Below are 17290 nucleotides of genomic sequence, written 5' to 3'. Positions count from 1 at the left end.
TAAAGTTTGTTTGATCTTCTTGGTGGATTGTTGTTTTTATTATTTCTTAATCATAAAGTTTGGTTTGGTGTTCTTGATGGATTGTTGTTTTTATTATTTCTTAATCATAAAGTTTGTTTGATCTTCTTGGTGGATTGTTGTTTTTATTATTACTTAATCATAAAGTTTGGTTTGGTGTTCTTGATGGATTGTTGTTTTTATTATTTCTTAATCATAAAGTTTGGTTTGGTGTTCTTGATGGATTGTTGTTTTTATTATTTCTTAATCATAAAGTTTGTTTGATCTTCTTGGTGGATTGTTGTTTTTATTATTTCTTAATCATAAAGTTTGGTTTGGTGTTCTTGATGGATTGTTGTTTTTATTATTTCTTAATCATAAAGTTTGGTTTGATGTTCTTGGTGGATTGTTGTATTTATTATTTCTTAATCATAAAGTTTGGTTTGATGTTCTTGGTGGATTGTTGTTTTTATTATTTCTTAATTATAAAGTTTGGTTTGGTGTTCTTGATGGATTGTTGTTTTTATTATTTCTTAATCATAAAGTTTGTTTGATCTTCTTGGTGGATTGTTGTTTTTATTATTTCTTAATCATAAAGTTTGGTTTGGTGTTCTTGATGGATTGTTGTTTTTATTATTTCTTAATCATAAAGTTTGGTTTGATGTTCTTGGTGGATTGTTGTATTTATTATTTCTTAATCATAAAGTTTGGTTTGATGTTCTTGGTGGATTGTTGTTTTTATTATTTCTTAATTATAAAGTTTGGTTTGGTGTTCTTGATGGATTGTTGTTTTTATTATTTCTTAATCATAAAGTTTGGTTTGGTGTTCTTGATGGATTGTTGTTTTTATTATTTCTTAATCATAAAGTTTGGTTTGGTGTTCTTGATGGATTGTTGTTTTTATTATTTCTTAATCATAAAGTTTGGTTTGGTGTTCTTGGTGGATTGTTGTTTTTATTATTACTTAATCATAAAGTTTGGTTTGATGTTCTTGATGGATTGTTGTTTTTATTATTACTTAATCATAAAGTTTGGTTTGATGTTCTTGGTGGATTGTTGTTTTTATTATTTCTTAATCATAAAGTTTGGTTTGGTGTTCTTGATGGATTGTTGTTTTTATTATTTCTTAATCATAAAGTTTGTTTGATCTTCTTGGTGGATTTTTTTTTTATTATTTCTTAATCATAAAGTTTTGTTTGGTGTTCTTGATGGATTGTTGTTTTTATTATTTCTTAATCATAAAGTTTGTTTGATCTTCTTGGTGGATTGTTGTTTTTATTATTACTTAATCATAAAGTTTGGTTTGGTGTTCTGGATGGATTGTTGTTTTTATTATTTCTTACTCATAAAGTTTGTTTGATTTTCTTGGTGGATTGTTGTTTTTATTATTACTTAATCATAAAGTTTGGTTTGGTGTTCTTGATGGATTGTTGTTTTTATTATTTCTTAATCATAAAGTTTGTTTGATCTTCTTGGTGGATTGTTGTTTTTATTATTACTTAATCATAAAGTTTGGTTTGGTGTTCTTGATGGATTGTTGTTTTTATTATTTCTTAATCATAAAGTTTGGTTTGGTGTTCTTGATGGATTGTTGTTTTTATTATTTCTTAATCATAAAGTTCGTTTGATCTTCTTGGTGGATTTTTGTTTTTATTATTACTTAATCATAAAGTTTGGTTTGATCTTCTTGGTGGATTGTTGTTTTTATTATTACTTAATCATAAAGTTTGGTTTGGTGTTCTTGATGGATTGTTGTTTTTATTATTACTTAATCATAAAGTTTGGTTTGGTGTTCTTGATGGATTGTTGTTTTTATTATTTCTTAATCATAAAGTTTGTTTGATCTTCTTGGTGGATTGTTGTTTTTATTATTTCTTAATCATAAAGTTTGGTTTGGTGTTCTTGATGGATTGTTGTTTTTATTATTTCTTAATCATAAAGTTTGTTTGATCTTCTTGGTGGATTGTTGTTTTTATTATTACTTAATCATAAAGTTTGGTTTGGTGTTCTTGATGGATTGTTGTTTTTATTATTTCTTAATCATAAAGTTTGTTTGATCTTCTTGGTGGATTGTTGTTTTTATTATTACTTAATCATAAAGTTTGGTTTGGTGTTCTTGATGGATTGTTGTTTTTATTATTTCTTAATCATAAAGTTTGTTTGATCTTCTTGGTGGATTGTTGTTTTTATTATTACTTAATCATAAAGTTTGGTTTGATCTTCTTGATAAGTTGTTGTTTTTATTATTTCTTAATCATAAAGTTTGGTTTGGTGTTCTTGATGGATTGTTGTTTTTATTATTTCTTAATCATAAAGTTTGTTTGATCTTCTTGGTGGATTGTTGTTTTTATTATTTCTTAATCATAAAGTTTGTTTGATCTTCTTGGTGGATTGTTGTTTTTATTATTACTTAATCATAAAGTTTGTTTGATCTTCTTGGTGGATTGTTGTTTTTATTATTTCTTAATCATAAAGTTTGGTTTGGTGTTCTTGATGGATTGTTGTTTTTATTATTTCTTAATCATAAAGTTTGTTTGATCTTCTTGGTGGATTGTTGTTTTTATTATTACTTAATCATAAAGTTTGGTTTGGTGTTCTTGATGGATTGTTGTTTTTACTATTTCTTAATCATAAAGTTTGGTTTGGTGTTCTTGATGGATTGTTGTTTTTATTATTTCTTAATCATAAAGTTTGTTTGATCTTCTTGGTGGATTGTTGTTTTTATTATTTCTTAATCATAAAGTTTGGTTTGGTGTTCTTGATGGATTGTTGTTTTTATTATTTCTTAATCATAAAGTTTGGTTTGATGTTCTTGGTGGATTGTTGTATTTATTATTTCTTAATCATAAAGTTTGGTTTGATGTTCTTGGTGGATTGTTGTTTTTATTATTTCTTAATTATAAAGTTTGGTTTGGTGTTCTTGATGGATTGTTGTTTTTATTATTTCTTAATCATAAAGTTTGTTTGATCTTCTTGGTGGATTGTTGTTTTTATTATTTCTTAATCATAAAGTTTGGTTTGGTGTTCTTGATGGATTGTTGTTTTTATTATTTCTTAATCATAAAGTTTGGTTTGATGTTCTTGGTGGATTGTTGTATTTATTATTTCTTAATCATAAAGTTTGGTTTGATGTTCTTGGTGGATTGTTGTTTTTATTATTTCTTAATTATAAAGTTTGGTTTGGTGTTCTTGATGGATTGTTGTTTTTATTATTTCTTAATCATAAAGTTTGGTTTGGTGTTCTTGATGGATTGTTGTTTTTATTATTTCTTAATCATAAAGTTTGGTTTGGTGTTCTTGATGGATTGTTGTTTTTATTATTTCTTAATCATAAAGTTTGGTTTGGTGTTCTTGGTGGATTGTTGTTTTTATTATTACTTAATCATAAAGTTTGGTTTGATGTTCTTGATGGATTGTTGTTTTTATTATTACTTAATCATAAAGTTTGGTTTGATGTTCTTGGTGGATTGTTGTTTTTATTATTTCTTAATCATAAAGTTTGGTTTGGTGTTCTTGATGGATTGTTGTTTTTATTATTTCTTAATCATAAAGTTTGTTTGATCTTCTTGGTGGATTTTTTTTTTTATTATTTCTTAATCATAAAGTTTTGTTTGGTGTTCTTGATGGATTGTTGTTTTTATTATTTCTTAATCATAAAGTTTGTTTGATCTTCTTGGTGGATTGTTGTTTTTATTATTACTTAATCATAAAGTTTGGTTTGGTGTTCTGGATGGATTGTTGTTTTTATTATTTCTTACTCATAAAGTTTGTTTGATTTTCTTGGTGGATTGTTGTTTTTATTATTACTTAATCATAAAGTTTGGTTTGGTGTTCTTGATGGATTGTTGTTTTTATTATTTCTTAATCATAAAGTTTGTTTGATCTTCTTGGTGGATTGTTGTTTTTATTATTACTTAATCATAAAGTTTGGTTTGGTGTTCTTGATGGATTGTTGTTTTTATTATTTCTTAATCATAAAGTTTTGTTTGGTGTTCTTGATGGATTGTTGTTTTTATTATTTCTTAATCATAAAGTTTGGTTTGATGTTCTTGGTGGATTGTTGTTTTTATTATTTCTTAATCATAAAGTTTGGTTTGGTGTTCTTGGTGGATTGTTGTTTTTATTATTTCTTAATCATAAAGTTTGGTTTGGTGTTCTTGGTGGATTGTTGTTTTTATTATTTCTTAATCATAAAGTTTGTTTGATGTTCTTGGTGGATTGTTGTTTTTATTATTTCTTAATCATAAAGTTTGGTTTGGTGTTCTTGATGGATTGTTGTTTTTATTATTTCTTAATCATAAAGTTTGGTTTGATGTTCTTGGTGGATTGTTGTTTTTATTATTTCTTAATCATAAAGTTTGGTTTGATGTTCTTGGTGGATTGTTGTTTTTATTATTTCTTAATCATAAAGTTTGGTTTGGTGTTCTTGATGGATTGTTGTTTTTATTATTTCTTAATCATAAAGTTTGGTTTGGTGTTCTTGATGGATTGTTGTTTTTATTATTTCTTAATCATAAAGTTTGTTTGATCTTCTTGGTGGATTGTTGTTTTTATTATTTCTTAATCATAAAGTTTGGTTTGGTGTTCTTGATGGATTGTTGTTTTTATTATTTCTTAATCATAAAGTTTGTTTGATCTTCTTGGTGGATTGTTGTTTTTATTATTACTTAATCATAAAGTTTGGTTTGGTGTTCTTGATGGATTGTTGTTTTTATTATTTCTTAATCATAAAGTTTGTTTGATCTTCTTGGTGGATTGTTGTTTTTATTATTACTTAATCATAAAGTTTGGTTTGGTGTTCTTGATGGATTGTTGTTTTTATTATTTCTTAATCATAAAGTTTGTTTGATCTTCTTGGTGGATTGTTGTTTTTATTATTACTTAATCATAAAGTTTGGTTTGATCTTCTTGATGGATTGTTGTTTTTATTATTTCTTAATCATAAAGTTTGGTTTGGTGTTCTTGATGGATTGTTGTTTTTATTATTTCTTAATCATAAAGTTTGTTTGATCTTCTTGGTGGATTGTTGTTTTTATTATTTCTTAATCATAAAGTTTGGTTTGATGTTCTTGGTGGATTGTTGTTTTTATTATTTCTTAATCATAAAGTTTGGTTTGGTGTTCTTGATGGATTGTTGTTTTTATTATTTCTTAATCATAAAGTTTGGTTTGGTGTTCTTGATGGATTGTTGTTTTTATTATTTCTTAATCATAAAGTTTGGTTTGATGTTCTTGGTGGATTGTTGTTTTTATTATTTCTTAATCATAAAGTTTGGTTTGATTTTCTTGGTGGATTGTTGTTTTTATTATTTCTTAATCATAAAGTTTGGTTTGGTGTTCTTGATGGATTGTTGTTTTTATTATTTCTTAATCATAAAGTTTGGTTTGGTGTTCTTGATGGATTGTTGTTTTTATTATTTCTTAATCATGAAGTTTGTTTGATCTTCTTGGTGGATTGTTGTTTTTATTATTTCTTAATCATAAAGTTTGGTTTGGTGTTCTTGATGGATTGTTGTTTTTATTATTTCTTAATCATAAAGTTTGTTTGATCTTCTTGGTGGATTGTTGTTTTTATTATTACTTAATCATAAAGTTTGGTTTGGTGTTCTTGATGGATTGTTGTTTTTATTATTTCTTAATCATAAAGTTTGTTTGATCTTCTTGGTGGATTGTTGTTTTTATTATTACTTAATCATAAAGTTTGGTTTGGTGTTCTTGATGGATTGTTGTTTTTATTATTTCTTAATCATAAAGTTTGTTTGATCTTCTTGGTGGATTGTTGTTTTTATTATTACTTAATCATAAAGTTTGGTTTGATCTTCTTGATGGATTGTTGTTTTTATTATTTCTTAATCATAAAGTTTGGTTTGGTGTTCTTGATGGATTGTTGTTTTTATTATTTCTTAATCATAAAGTTTGTTTGATCTTCTTGGTGGATTGTTGTTTTTATTATTTCTTAATCATAAAGTTTGTTTGATCTTCTTGGTGGATTGTTGTTTTTATTATTACTTAATCATAAAGTTTGTTTGATCTTCTTGGTGGATTGTTGTTTTTATTATTTCTTAATCATAAAGTTTGGTTTGGTGTTCTTGATGGATTGTTGTTTTTATTATTTCTTAATCATAAAGTTTGTTTGATCTTCTTGGTGGATTGTTGTTTTTATTATTACTTAATCATAAAGTTTGGTTTGGTGTTCTTGATGGATTGTTGTTTTTATTATTTCTTAATCATAAAGTTTGTTTGATCTTCTTGGTGGATTGTTGTTTTTATTATTACTTAATCATAAAGTTTGGTTTGGTGTTCTTGATGGATTGTTGTTTTTATTATTTCTTAATCATAAAGTTTGTTTGATCTTCTTGGTGGATTGTTGTTTTTATTATTACTTAATCATAAAGTTTGTTTGATCTTCTTGGTGGATTGTTGTTTTTATTATTACTTAATCATAAAGTTTGTTTGATCTTCTTGGTGGATTGTTGTTTTTATTATTTCTTAATCATAAAGTTTGGTTTGGTGTTCTTGATGGATTGTTGTTTTTATTATTTCTTAATCATAAAGTTTGTTTGATCTTCTTGGTGGATTGTTGTTTTTATTATTACTTAATCATAAAGTTTGGTTTGGTGTTCTTGATGGATTGTTGTTTTTATTATTTCTTAATCATAAAGTTTGTTTGATCTTCTTGGTGGATTGTTGTTTTTATTATTACTTAATCATAAAGTTTGGTTTGGTGTTCTTGATGGATTGTTGTTTTTATTATTTCTTAATCATAAAGTTTGGTTTGGTGTTCTTGGTGGATTGTTGTTTTTATTATTACTTAATCATAAAGTTTGTTTGATCTTCTTGGTGGATTGTTGTTTTTATTATTACTTAATCATAAAGTTTGTTTGATCTTCTTGGTGGATTGTTGTTTTTATTATTTCTTAATCATAAAGTTTGGTTTGGTGTTCTTGATGGATTGTTGTTTTTATTATTTCTTAATCATAAAGTTTGTTTGATCTTCTTGGTGGATTGTTGTTTTTATTATTACTTAATCATAAAGTTTGGTTTGGTGTTCTTGATGGATTGTTGTTTTTATTATTTCTTAATCATAAAGTTTGTTTGATCTTCTTGGTGGATTGTTGTTTTTATTATTACTTAATCATAAAGTTTGGTTTGGTGTTCTTGATGGATTGTTGTTTTTATTATTTCTTAATCATAAAGTTTGTTTGATCTTCTTGGTGGATTGTTGTTTTTATTATTACTTAATCATAAAGTTTGGTTTGGTGTTCTTGATGGATTGTTGTTTTTATTATTACTTAATCATAAAGTTTGGTTTGATGTTCTTGATGGATTGTTGTTTTTATTATTACTTAATCATAAAGTTTGGTTTGGTGTTCTTGATGGATTGTTGTTTTTATTATTACTTAATCATAAAGTTTGGTTTGATGTTCTTGGTGGATTGTTGTTTTTATTATTTCTTAATCATAAAGTTTGGTTTGGTGTTCTTGATGGATTGTTGTTTTTATTATTTCTTAATCATAAAGTTTGGTTTGATGTTCTTGGTGGATTGTTGTTTTTATTATTTCTTAATCATAAAGTTTGGTTTGGTGTTCTTGGTGGATTGTTGTTTTTATTATTTCTTAATCATAAAGTTTGGTTTGGTGTTCTTGGTGGATTGTTGTTTTTATTATTTCTTAATCATAAAGTTTGTTTGATCTTCTTGGTGGATTGTTGTTTTTATTATTTCTTAATCATAAAGTTTGGTTTGGTGTTCTTGATGGATTGTTGTTTTTATTATTTCTTAATCATAAAGTTTGGTTTGATGTTCTTGGTGGATTGTTGTTTTTATTATTTCTTAATCATAAAGTTTGGTTTGATGTTCTTGGTGGATTGTTGTTTTTATTATTTCTTAATCATAAAGTTTGGTTTGGTGTTCTTGATGGATTGTTGTTTTTATTATTTCTTAATCATAAAGTTTGGTTTGGTGTTCTTGATGGATTGTTGTTTTTATTATTTCTTAATCATAAAGTTTGGTTTGGTGTTCTTGATGGATTGTTGTTTTTATTATTTCTTAATCATAAAGTTTGGTTTGGTGTTCTTGGTGGATTGTTGTTTTTATTATTTCTTAATCATAAAGTTTGTTTGATGTTCTTGGTGGATTGTTGTATTCATTCTCGGCCTTGCAGAAAATAATTGAGTTTTGCAAAAAGGTTGTAGTATTATTGGCTGGACTGTTTTAATTTAGGAAGCCAGTAAGGAAGTGGAGAGAAGGGGAGGGGGCTTTTTTTTTTGTTTTTGCAGAACAAGTTTTACAAAAGAGAATAGAAAACAAAAACAGAAATTCAATGTAGGTGCATTTCGTTTCAGGAAGCCAAGAGACAGCCTGATATGGTAGCACCAGAAATAAGAATGAAACCATTTTAGTAATCTATATATATAAAAGCGAAAATGTGTGTTTGTGTGTTCACTTTTTGTGTATGTCCAAGAAAGGCTTTTTTCCAAGAAGCGGTCGGTCGGCTCACAACTTAAAACTTTTTATATCACATATAAATCATAATATCTCCGAGTTAAAGGAGATCGCCTGTCTATTTAATTTGCTCAACTTTGAAAAGATAAATATTCAACATTTTTCGCTCGACGCATGTGGATTAGGCTTTTTCGTATAATAAAAGTGACACTAATTCTGGCGGTATTTTTCCGGTCGTGGGAAATGTCCGAAAGCAATGAGCTTTGATCAATGTGGAAATATTTTCCTTATATCACACAATTGCTATTCAATTTGGACAATCCACTTTTTATGGGGAACTGGTCCCCCCTCCCCCAACATCTTGGGAAAATAAAAATAAAAAAAGCGTTCCCGCAGTAAATAAAATACTACCCCGCAGTCAAAGTTGACCTCATTAAGTCATTAAAACATGCACCTGCCAATTCTAAGTAATTTAATAAATTCAAACGTGTTTCTGTTAGTATTTCGCGGTGGCCCAGTGGTTAACGTCACACGTTTTTTTTCAGACTTTAATTTCCAACTTTGCCTCAAGGTTCGGGTTCGATCCTCATACTTAGCTACTTTTTTTTTTTAATTTACCCCCCCCCCCGGCGAGTTTTGATTTACCCCAAACCACACACACCTCCAAACACCCAGGCAACGCGCTAGTAAATATGAAAAACTGACATGATATATAAAAATGTATTGTAAAAAATTTCATTTTTTTGTTTTGATGAATAATTTTCATCATTACAGGAATGACTACACCATTTAATGATAAAAGTGTCAAAATGTAATATTTATATGTATTATAACACCCAAAGCCAAAATTGATTGAAGTCTTTGTTACTTACCATGGTGTACCAGGTACAGGTGTACTAGAAACCGGACGGGCTTTATCTGCAGCCTTTTGCTCTTCGGACTTTTCTTCAGTTTCTTTCTGTTTTTCATCCTGTAACAATAAAATTAACATTTATAATGTAAATGATGTCTTGATAATTTCTGATTACATCAAGAAATAGTCTTCATTTAAGCTTTTTAAATTTCAGAGATAAAGAATTATAATTTACATTCAGACTTTCTCTTGGTTGGTTAGAGTACAACATTCCAGCGATAGTTTCATTTGATTTTTAAGTATCCTAAAAATCAATGTTTTATGCTATGAAAACATTAAAATAATGACATTTCTTAAATGTTAACTTATATTTATAGTCTTGAGGGTATATTCGTACAATATATAAATACAATTTCATCTTTCCTCTTATTATTGAGTATTATTGAGCAATAGATTTAATTATGTCACAATTTTAATAGCAAATACATTTTCTTAAACACAATGTTTTTAGCCTCCATTTGTTATGTCATCTGATTTTAAAAGCATTTCTCATAAAAAAACTTGAACTTTGTAATACTTTGTAATAAATACAGAAATTTAAATTACAGACTGCTATTCTGATAAAGCACTTAATTTAGCCCCATTCTGAACATGTATCTGTTCCTATGTAATGTAAATTAGGTGTCAATTGACAATTTGTAGAAACTTCTTTTTGAGTGGCTTAGAAGGAAATCAAAATGTTTTATATAAACAACAAAGTGTTTCCAATTAAACAAGTATTTGTTTATATTTATTCAGTGAAAAGTGAACACTGATAATAAGTCACATTCTTACCTCATCACTTTTCTCTTCATCCTTTTCATTTTGCAAAATTTCCATTGTTATTTCTTCAGTCTCATCAGTTCCATTCACCTGCATTACGGAATTCACCTGGGCAGGGGATTCGGCAGCTCTTACCAGCTGATCCGGTTTCGGAAGTTGTGCTAGTTTAGCTATAGATTGGTGATAAGTAACTACATTAATACCAATACATTAGAATCACAAATTAAAGGGGGGGGGAGCAAATGTTTATGAATGTTATATACTTATAAAAAAATATTTCATAATAAAAATCATTTCCTAGTAAAAATTCATACATTAATGGAAATCTAATTTGTACTCCATAATGAAAGAACTAAATTTGTATTCCTTTTATTAGGATTCAGAAATACTTGCAATTTATAATAGAGCATTCTCGGAATAAAAATTCAGAGAGCATATGAAAACGTAAGAAAAAAAAAAAAAAACTTAATAGAAAGCAAATCACATGCTTATAGGATAGGTATTATTACTTAAAAGATGTCACTTTTTCTGCTACTCACCTAAATTTAAAGATTATTACAGCTTTTCTAATCTAAAATTTTAGCCTACCCAAATGAAATTCAGATGCACTTCAAATTTGTTGACAGACTTCTATCCTCATTCCACAAAATAACATGTCATGACAAAAACTGAAAAATCAAGTTGAGCAGTTAACATATCTAATTACCAAAGAATTTCTTGAATATTAACATGTTCAATATTTACGTAGACATTTTTTTTGCTTTAACAAATTTTGTTTTAGTTTTCATTTACTTACTTTGACTTCCAGCCAATAAAAAAATTAGGTGGTCGGTATTCAAATTGTTTAAAGGGGGAATAAAAAGGAAAAAAAAAATAAAACATTTTACTTAAATTTGTAAAGAACATTTATAAAAATTCAATTAAAATAAACATCACCCCCTCTGCAAAATATGCAGTTCAATATTTATTACAAGAGAAGTATACACTTATATGTTTAGAAAAATTTCATTAGTTTACAAATATGTCATATTTCTGGAGGAACAAAATTGCAACATGAAATAACTAAATGAATATTAAAATGTGATTCACATATTTATGCATGATTACCACAGCAAAGTTCACAATAACTGCAGTTAGAAATTTAATCTAAGAAAATGTTTCTTTTTTTGTTTTGTTTGTTTTTTTTTTTGTTGAAGAGAAGCAAATAAATAGAAAACTTACTAAATTATTTAAACATTTAACAAATAGCATATTGTTTAAAAGATTATTGAAAAAAACTTAATCATGCAACTGTCAGGCAAAAATAGTTTTGTTATGTAAATTATACAAAATAAAGCATTTAAAACAATGGCCAAAAATTGGATATTGTAATTTTTGATAACTGAAATGTTATCTTTTCTTAAATGTTATTGCAATCAGAAATTACAATTTGTACATTTCATGCTCCAGCAAATGACATTTACAATTGCTAGCAAGTTTGTTGTTTAGTTTTTAATATGAAGGGAGGGGGTGCTTGTGAAGCATTAAAAATAAAAATTATTACACTATGCAAAAAAAAATTTGCTAAATGTTCATAGAAATCATACTGAATAATAGAATATTTTGAACGCATAATCAAAAAAAGATTGTTTGATAAGGTAAGGTTAGAAAACATTGAATTATTTCCTTTGAACTGTTTTATTTTTAGACTTTATATTTTTTAATACATTTTATAAACCAATATTAAAACAAATATTGGTGAAGAATATAAAAAGTAGATTTCCTTTTGGAAATAACTCAGCTGTTAAGTGTCAAAATTCAGAAAGTTAAATATGTACATTTTAAAACCAACATTTTATTATAACAGTGCTGTTAGCATTAAAATATTTTATTACAAAGAGAAAATGGGTCTTTTTTCTTTTAAGAATCTTACCATCCCAATCTATAAGAACCTGAGGTTTATCCCAAGTAGATTCCATTGTTTTCGCATTATAATAGTAAACTCGGCCATCAGCATTCTTGTGTTCGGACCATTCAGCAACTTCAGAAGGCTTAGCGGGAAGCTGGAAGATAAAATATTAATTGATAAACAAATTTTCCAAATATACAAGATGCTATTTTCAAATAAAATATGAGGGCAAAAGTAATGACTTTTTTTTTACCATGTGAATTAATCAAAGGTATTACAAATTGCATTGTTAAGACTGAATTTATGCATTCATGACATGAAAGTTTCATCTTTGTTTCAGATAGTGATGTGAGAATCTTTAAGAAAGCAACCTCTGTCATAGTGATGCACCATTGAACTGTTAGCAAAAGTGCATTGAAAATGGTGGTGACTATGTAAAAAAATAAATTTTAGAGTATAAAAGGCCATTTGTTTAAATGGTACTATTCTAGTCTTCATAGCACTTCAACTTTGAGTTAAAAACTATGAGAGGCTTTACTTTTGGAACAAAACTTAGTTTTCTACTTTTAACAAAAGGAATCAATACTCTGATAGTCAGAGATTTGTAGTTTTCTAATGGTTTTATTTGATTTAAATATAACTAACCTGTCCTTGAGGAGGCTTTTCAGCCACTACAGCAGATTGATCAGTGATCATAGGTTCTGTTTGGGGAGCAACACCTGTGTTAAGTGTAGGTGTGACAGGTGCAGCAGTTGCCTGGGTGGATACAGCTCCTGCAGTAGCCACTGCAGTTGGAACCGTGGTAGAAGCTGAAATCGGCTGCATTACTTGTGGAACAAAACCAGGTGGCAACAGAGCAGGATTGAAGCCAGGTGGAAGATCTGAAGTTACAAATAAAAACATTCCCATGTTTATGCGATATCAAACAGTGAATGTTAATGATGCATAATGCCATCAACAACAAAAATTAAACACATTTCAATAAGATATTATACACCTGTAAATATGAACAAATATTTTTATACCCTGTTCAATGACAAAAGTTAATGATGGCATCAGTACTGCTTTAACCCCTGGATGGCAACTGATAAGAACGGGATATTGCATATTCTCTCACATTCATGTTGAAATACACACACACGGGTTGATTGCATCTCAGTGATCAAAGAAAAGAATCAGTCCACAATTTTTTTCATCACCATCTTATGTATATTTTGCAACCCATAATAAAAAATTTGGTTTATTCAGCTACTCTTCACAGTATGCCAAGGCAAAAAAGAGTAATTATGATAAATGAAAAGTCAAAAACCATGAAAAAGAAATTTTAAAGCCGACAATCAGAGCTCTCATCCCCCCAGCACAAACATCTAACACAACATTGAAAGATTCTAATATTATCAGTTTTCAGTTCAAAACTCCAAACTATATAAAACTTCATTAAATTTTGAAAATACCTGATTATACAATATTTGTGTTACGGATTGCAAAACATTAAGTAAAGAAAAAAAAAAAAAATAAATAAAACAGACATCTTTTATGCATTTGTTTCAATTCATGCTACATGTGAAGAGTTAGAATATTAGTTGCTCTTGTGTAGGATGTTATTACCTATGGTTAGAAAGGTGTCTTATAATTGTAAAAGGAAAATAGCATTATATATTACCATCCATATATTTATAAAAGGGGTGATTTATTGTTAAGAAATTTTAAGTTAATATTTCATTCTCAATTCCCTTCTAATTGCTTCTTTTTACTCTTTTGCAATTCTTACTTTCATTTGATTTTGAAAAGTTAAAAATAAAAAGTTTTGAAGCAATTGTACAATAAAATGTAATACATTTGAATGGACAATCATTTGTACAAGATAACATTTTTTAAGACTTTACAAAATGGTTTACCTTGCGCTACAGCAGTTGGTGCAGCAGTTGTTGTCGAAGTTGGAGAATTTGTTACTGTGCTCACTGCTCCGTTTGGTGTGGTTTGAGTAGTCATTTGAGCAGCCATTGCCTCTACTTCAGTCTGAGTGATAATCTTCACATTCTCAGGTTTGGTCCAGGCTGATTCACGAGTTCTTGCATTGTAATAATAAGACTAAATTTCAAAGAAAATTATTCCAATAATTTCTACATTTAAAAAAGCAAAAAGCTAATAATGTTTGCATTAAAAACAATCATTTAAAATCAATGATCAAATTAAATAAAATAATTATCTTTCATTCTAGTGGTTACCTTAAAGATTTGGACTAGTTTTCCCAAATTAAATGAGAAATGTAGTTATAGATGCATTTTTTACCGACAAAAAACATGAGACAATTTTTAAATAATTAACTTAAGATATAAGTTTACTTCAGATATTAAGATACAACAAATAAATAAAAACTATTATAAAAAATATTTAGGTTTTGACAAACACTAATGGCAATTTTTACACTGCCTTAACCAAATGTGGATTCAGAATGGTACATTTCACATCAGTCATAAAAAACATTTTCAACAAACACAAAAAAAACTGATACCATTTCAAATACAAAGCAGGCATCTCTTGTAATGACTATAAGAGCGTCCAATAAAAAGAAAAAAGAATTTACAAACACATGTGCATAAAATTAGTTAACACCAAATCGCTTTATTAAAGAGTCCATTTCTCAGTCCAAAAATTATACCAAGCAGCAGTTAAGCTTTTTTCAAACCTGAATATGAGACCGAGTTATCCTAATTGTGTGAATTTAAAGTTATAAAACAGTGAAATTGTAATTCTTTTGAAAGGTAAAGTAAAAATTTAATCTCTTCATAAAATGTAAAAAATTTTTTTTTAATTGAATATCCAAAAACAGTTAAAAATGAAAAGAGCTGATGATGTCAACACTGAATCTTCGACTAAAAAATGAGAATTGAATGAAATCATTCTAGCCTAAGATGCATGAAAAAAAATCATTCTAGACAAGATGCATGAAAAAAAAAATTAAAAAAATAATTCCAGTTTTCTATCAAAAAAAAAAAAAAAAAAAAAAAAGAGACCCACCTTCATGCCACTTTCCAAAAAAGATGTAAATCAATGATTTTAAATGCTGAAACTATTTTTCATTGTTTCTACTTGTCCCTTCATTGAGAATTCCTTGTAGACTGAGGTAATTATAAATTTATTTAAATTTACTGGCCCTCAATGTTACAGACCTATTAATCCTAATAAGAAAATGGGAATCAATGTTATTAATCCCCAATTCATTGAAATAAGAGAAATAAGTCATTTTTTTAGAAGGTCCATGCCTCCAAAATAATACATTTTGAGTTGCTAATTTTTCAAAAATTTGTTAAAATAATTTTTTTCATCATTTGTAATAAATTAAGCAAATAAGCAAAACCCAAAAAATTGTTCTATGAGCAATATTTATATTAGCATTTCCAAAAAGTAAGGGATACATTCCACGAGAAGTTTGCATTTTTTTTCTACAAGACAAATGAAATGAAATATCAAGCTACAATGAATTATCCTCCAAAGTTATTAATTTACACACTTTGTGCTTAAAAAAATTGACAGGATATATCAGTTGGAAGGTCATAAAAAATATAACACTTCACAAAAAAATGGTTGTTTCCAAAGTTTCAAGTCAGAAAATTATTTTAGGGGGAAAAATATCTCTTGATGCTTTCATTCCCAAAAGTGTTATTAAAATATGATAATTAAGCCATTTTAAGTGTATTTTTAAATTTTTTACGCTATTCGAACAGCTGCTTAAATAAAACTAGAAGGAAATGTAAAATCAAAAAGGTATTTCAATTTAAAAAATAACTCTTAAAACATTTTTCTTTTTGATTATATTTTTCTTTTAACCAGTTAAGATTAAAATGAATTTTATTTGAAATAATTATTTCAATAACAATAAAAGAAAAAGCTGGCATTATTGATAAACAAATTAGTAAAGGACAAAACTTAAAAAAAAAAACATAACATCCCATTACAAATTTATCAGATTTTATGCAAAAAAGAAACAGATGAAAAAATCTTTCAGAATAAATTTTCATTTGTGATATAATTTGTTACAAACAGCAAATCCCATTATAATGGAACGCAATAGTTTATATAATGAGTACCTTTTGCAGTAATCAAACAGAAATTTCATGGTTCCACAAATGACAAAAATCTAATATATGGCAACTAATAAAAAAGAAAATAATTTGTAAACAAAAATGTATAAGAAGAATCGTTCTGTAAAATATGAACAACTATAAATGTAATAGTGTGCAGATGTTAAATAGAATTGCCAGTTAACTTACCTTTCCTTCAGCCGTTTTAGTTTCCACCCATAATTCTTGATTACTTGTATCCATAGCAGCATTTTGGGGTGACATTGCCGCCATTGTAGTGGCAGGGGCATTCGATACAGGTGGAGGAAGAGAGAAGCCTGGGGGAGGGACTGAAAAATTTGGAGGAGGGATATTTGGGGGAGGCATCATAGGAGGGCGCTGAAAAACAAATATCATTCAGTTTAATTTTAGTAAAATGTTTAGAAATTATATAAAAAACTTTAAAAAAACACAAAACATTTAAAATGATGGATCATAATAAAATAATAGTGTGCTACATATTTTACAAGTATAATTACTGAAAATTTATTTTAAAGGTTTAATAAAAAAGAAACTTTACTAACGGGAGGTCCAGGGGGTCCAGGAGGCATCCCAGGTGGTCCATGTGGTGGTCCTGGAGGTCCATGTGGAGACATTCCTGGTGGTCCATGTGGTCCATGTCCTGGTCCATGTGGTCCCATGCCAGGTGGTGGTGGTGGCATGCCACCACCATGACCATGAGGGCCATGCATACCAGGTGGAGGGCCATAATTAGGATCAAATGGTGGTCTACCAAATGGAGGTCCTCGAGGACCTCCAGGTCCAGGTGGGCCTCTCATGCCAGGTGGAGGAGGTCCTCTCATGCCAGGGGGAGGAGGACCTCTCATCATGCCAGGTGGATGCCCTGGAGGCCCACGAAATCTAGGAGGAGGCCCTGGAGGGGGCCCACGACCAAAATGTGGTGGGGGACCAGGTGGTCCAGGTCTAAAAAAAAAAAAAAAAATAAATAAAATAAAAATTGCTTTGGATTAACCAAAAGTAAATTCTGCAGTTAAAAGAAAAATTAATGAAAAAATCTGCCCTCCTATGAATTTGTTTTTCTTTTGTGTGTATTGATATTCATATTAAAAACCCTCTTCTCTATTTATTTAAACAGAAACTACAATTTTCTTATATAAGGATTGTGGAATTGCATTCATTAGCAAAAGATCTAGCTAATTTACA

At 28.1% G+C, this 17290-nt stretch overlaps 1 protein-coding gene across 2 annotated transcripts in view; it reads right to left on the bottom strand.

The window, feature by feature from the left end:
• The window catches only part of LOC145245994 (transcription elongation regulator 1-like), a 144744-nt gene that overhangs the window by 96283 nt on the left and 31171 nt on the right, over positions 1 to 17290 (bottom strand). For both annotated transcript variants that reach the window (XM_080107790.1, XM_080107791.1), the window contains exons 2-8: positions 16651 to 17050; positions 16277 to 16465; positions 13901 to 14093; positions 12648 to 12883; positions 12027 to 12156; positions 10127 to 10284; positions 9312 to 9409 (exon numbers count right to left, since the gene is read on the bottom strand). In XM_080107790.1, coding sequence (XP_079963916.1) covers positions 9312 to 9409; positions 10127 to 10284; positions 12027 to 12156; positions 12648 to 12883; positions 13901 to 14093; positions 16277 to 16465; positions 16651 to 17050 — 1404 coding nt within the window. The remainder of the gene's footprint in view (positions 1 to 9311; positions 9410 to 10126; positions 10285 to 12026; positions 12157 to 12647; positions 12884 to 13900; positions 14094 to 16276; positions 16466 to 16650; positions 17051 to 17290) is intronic.

Source organism: Euprymna scolopes, chromosome 23 (assembly GCF_053919585.1).
Source record: "Euprymna scolopes isolate OS-2025 chromosome 23, ASM5391958v1, whole genome shotgun sequence".
NCBI classification, from domain to species: Eukaryota; Metazoa; Mollusca; class Cephalopoda; order Sepiida; family Sepiolidae; genus Euprymna; species Euprymna scolopes.
Note: the sequence above shows the minus strand (reverse complement) of the source record. Positions and strands in the feature narration are given on the sequence as shown.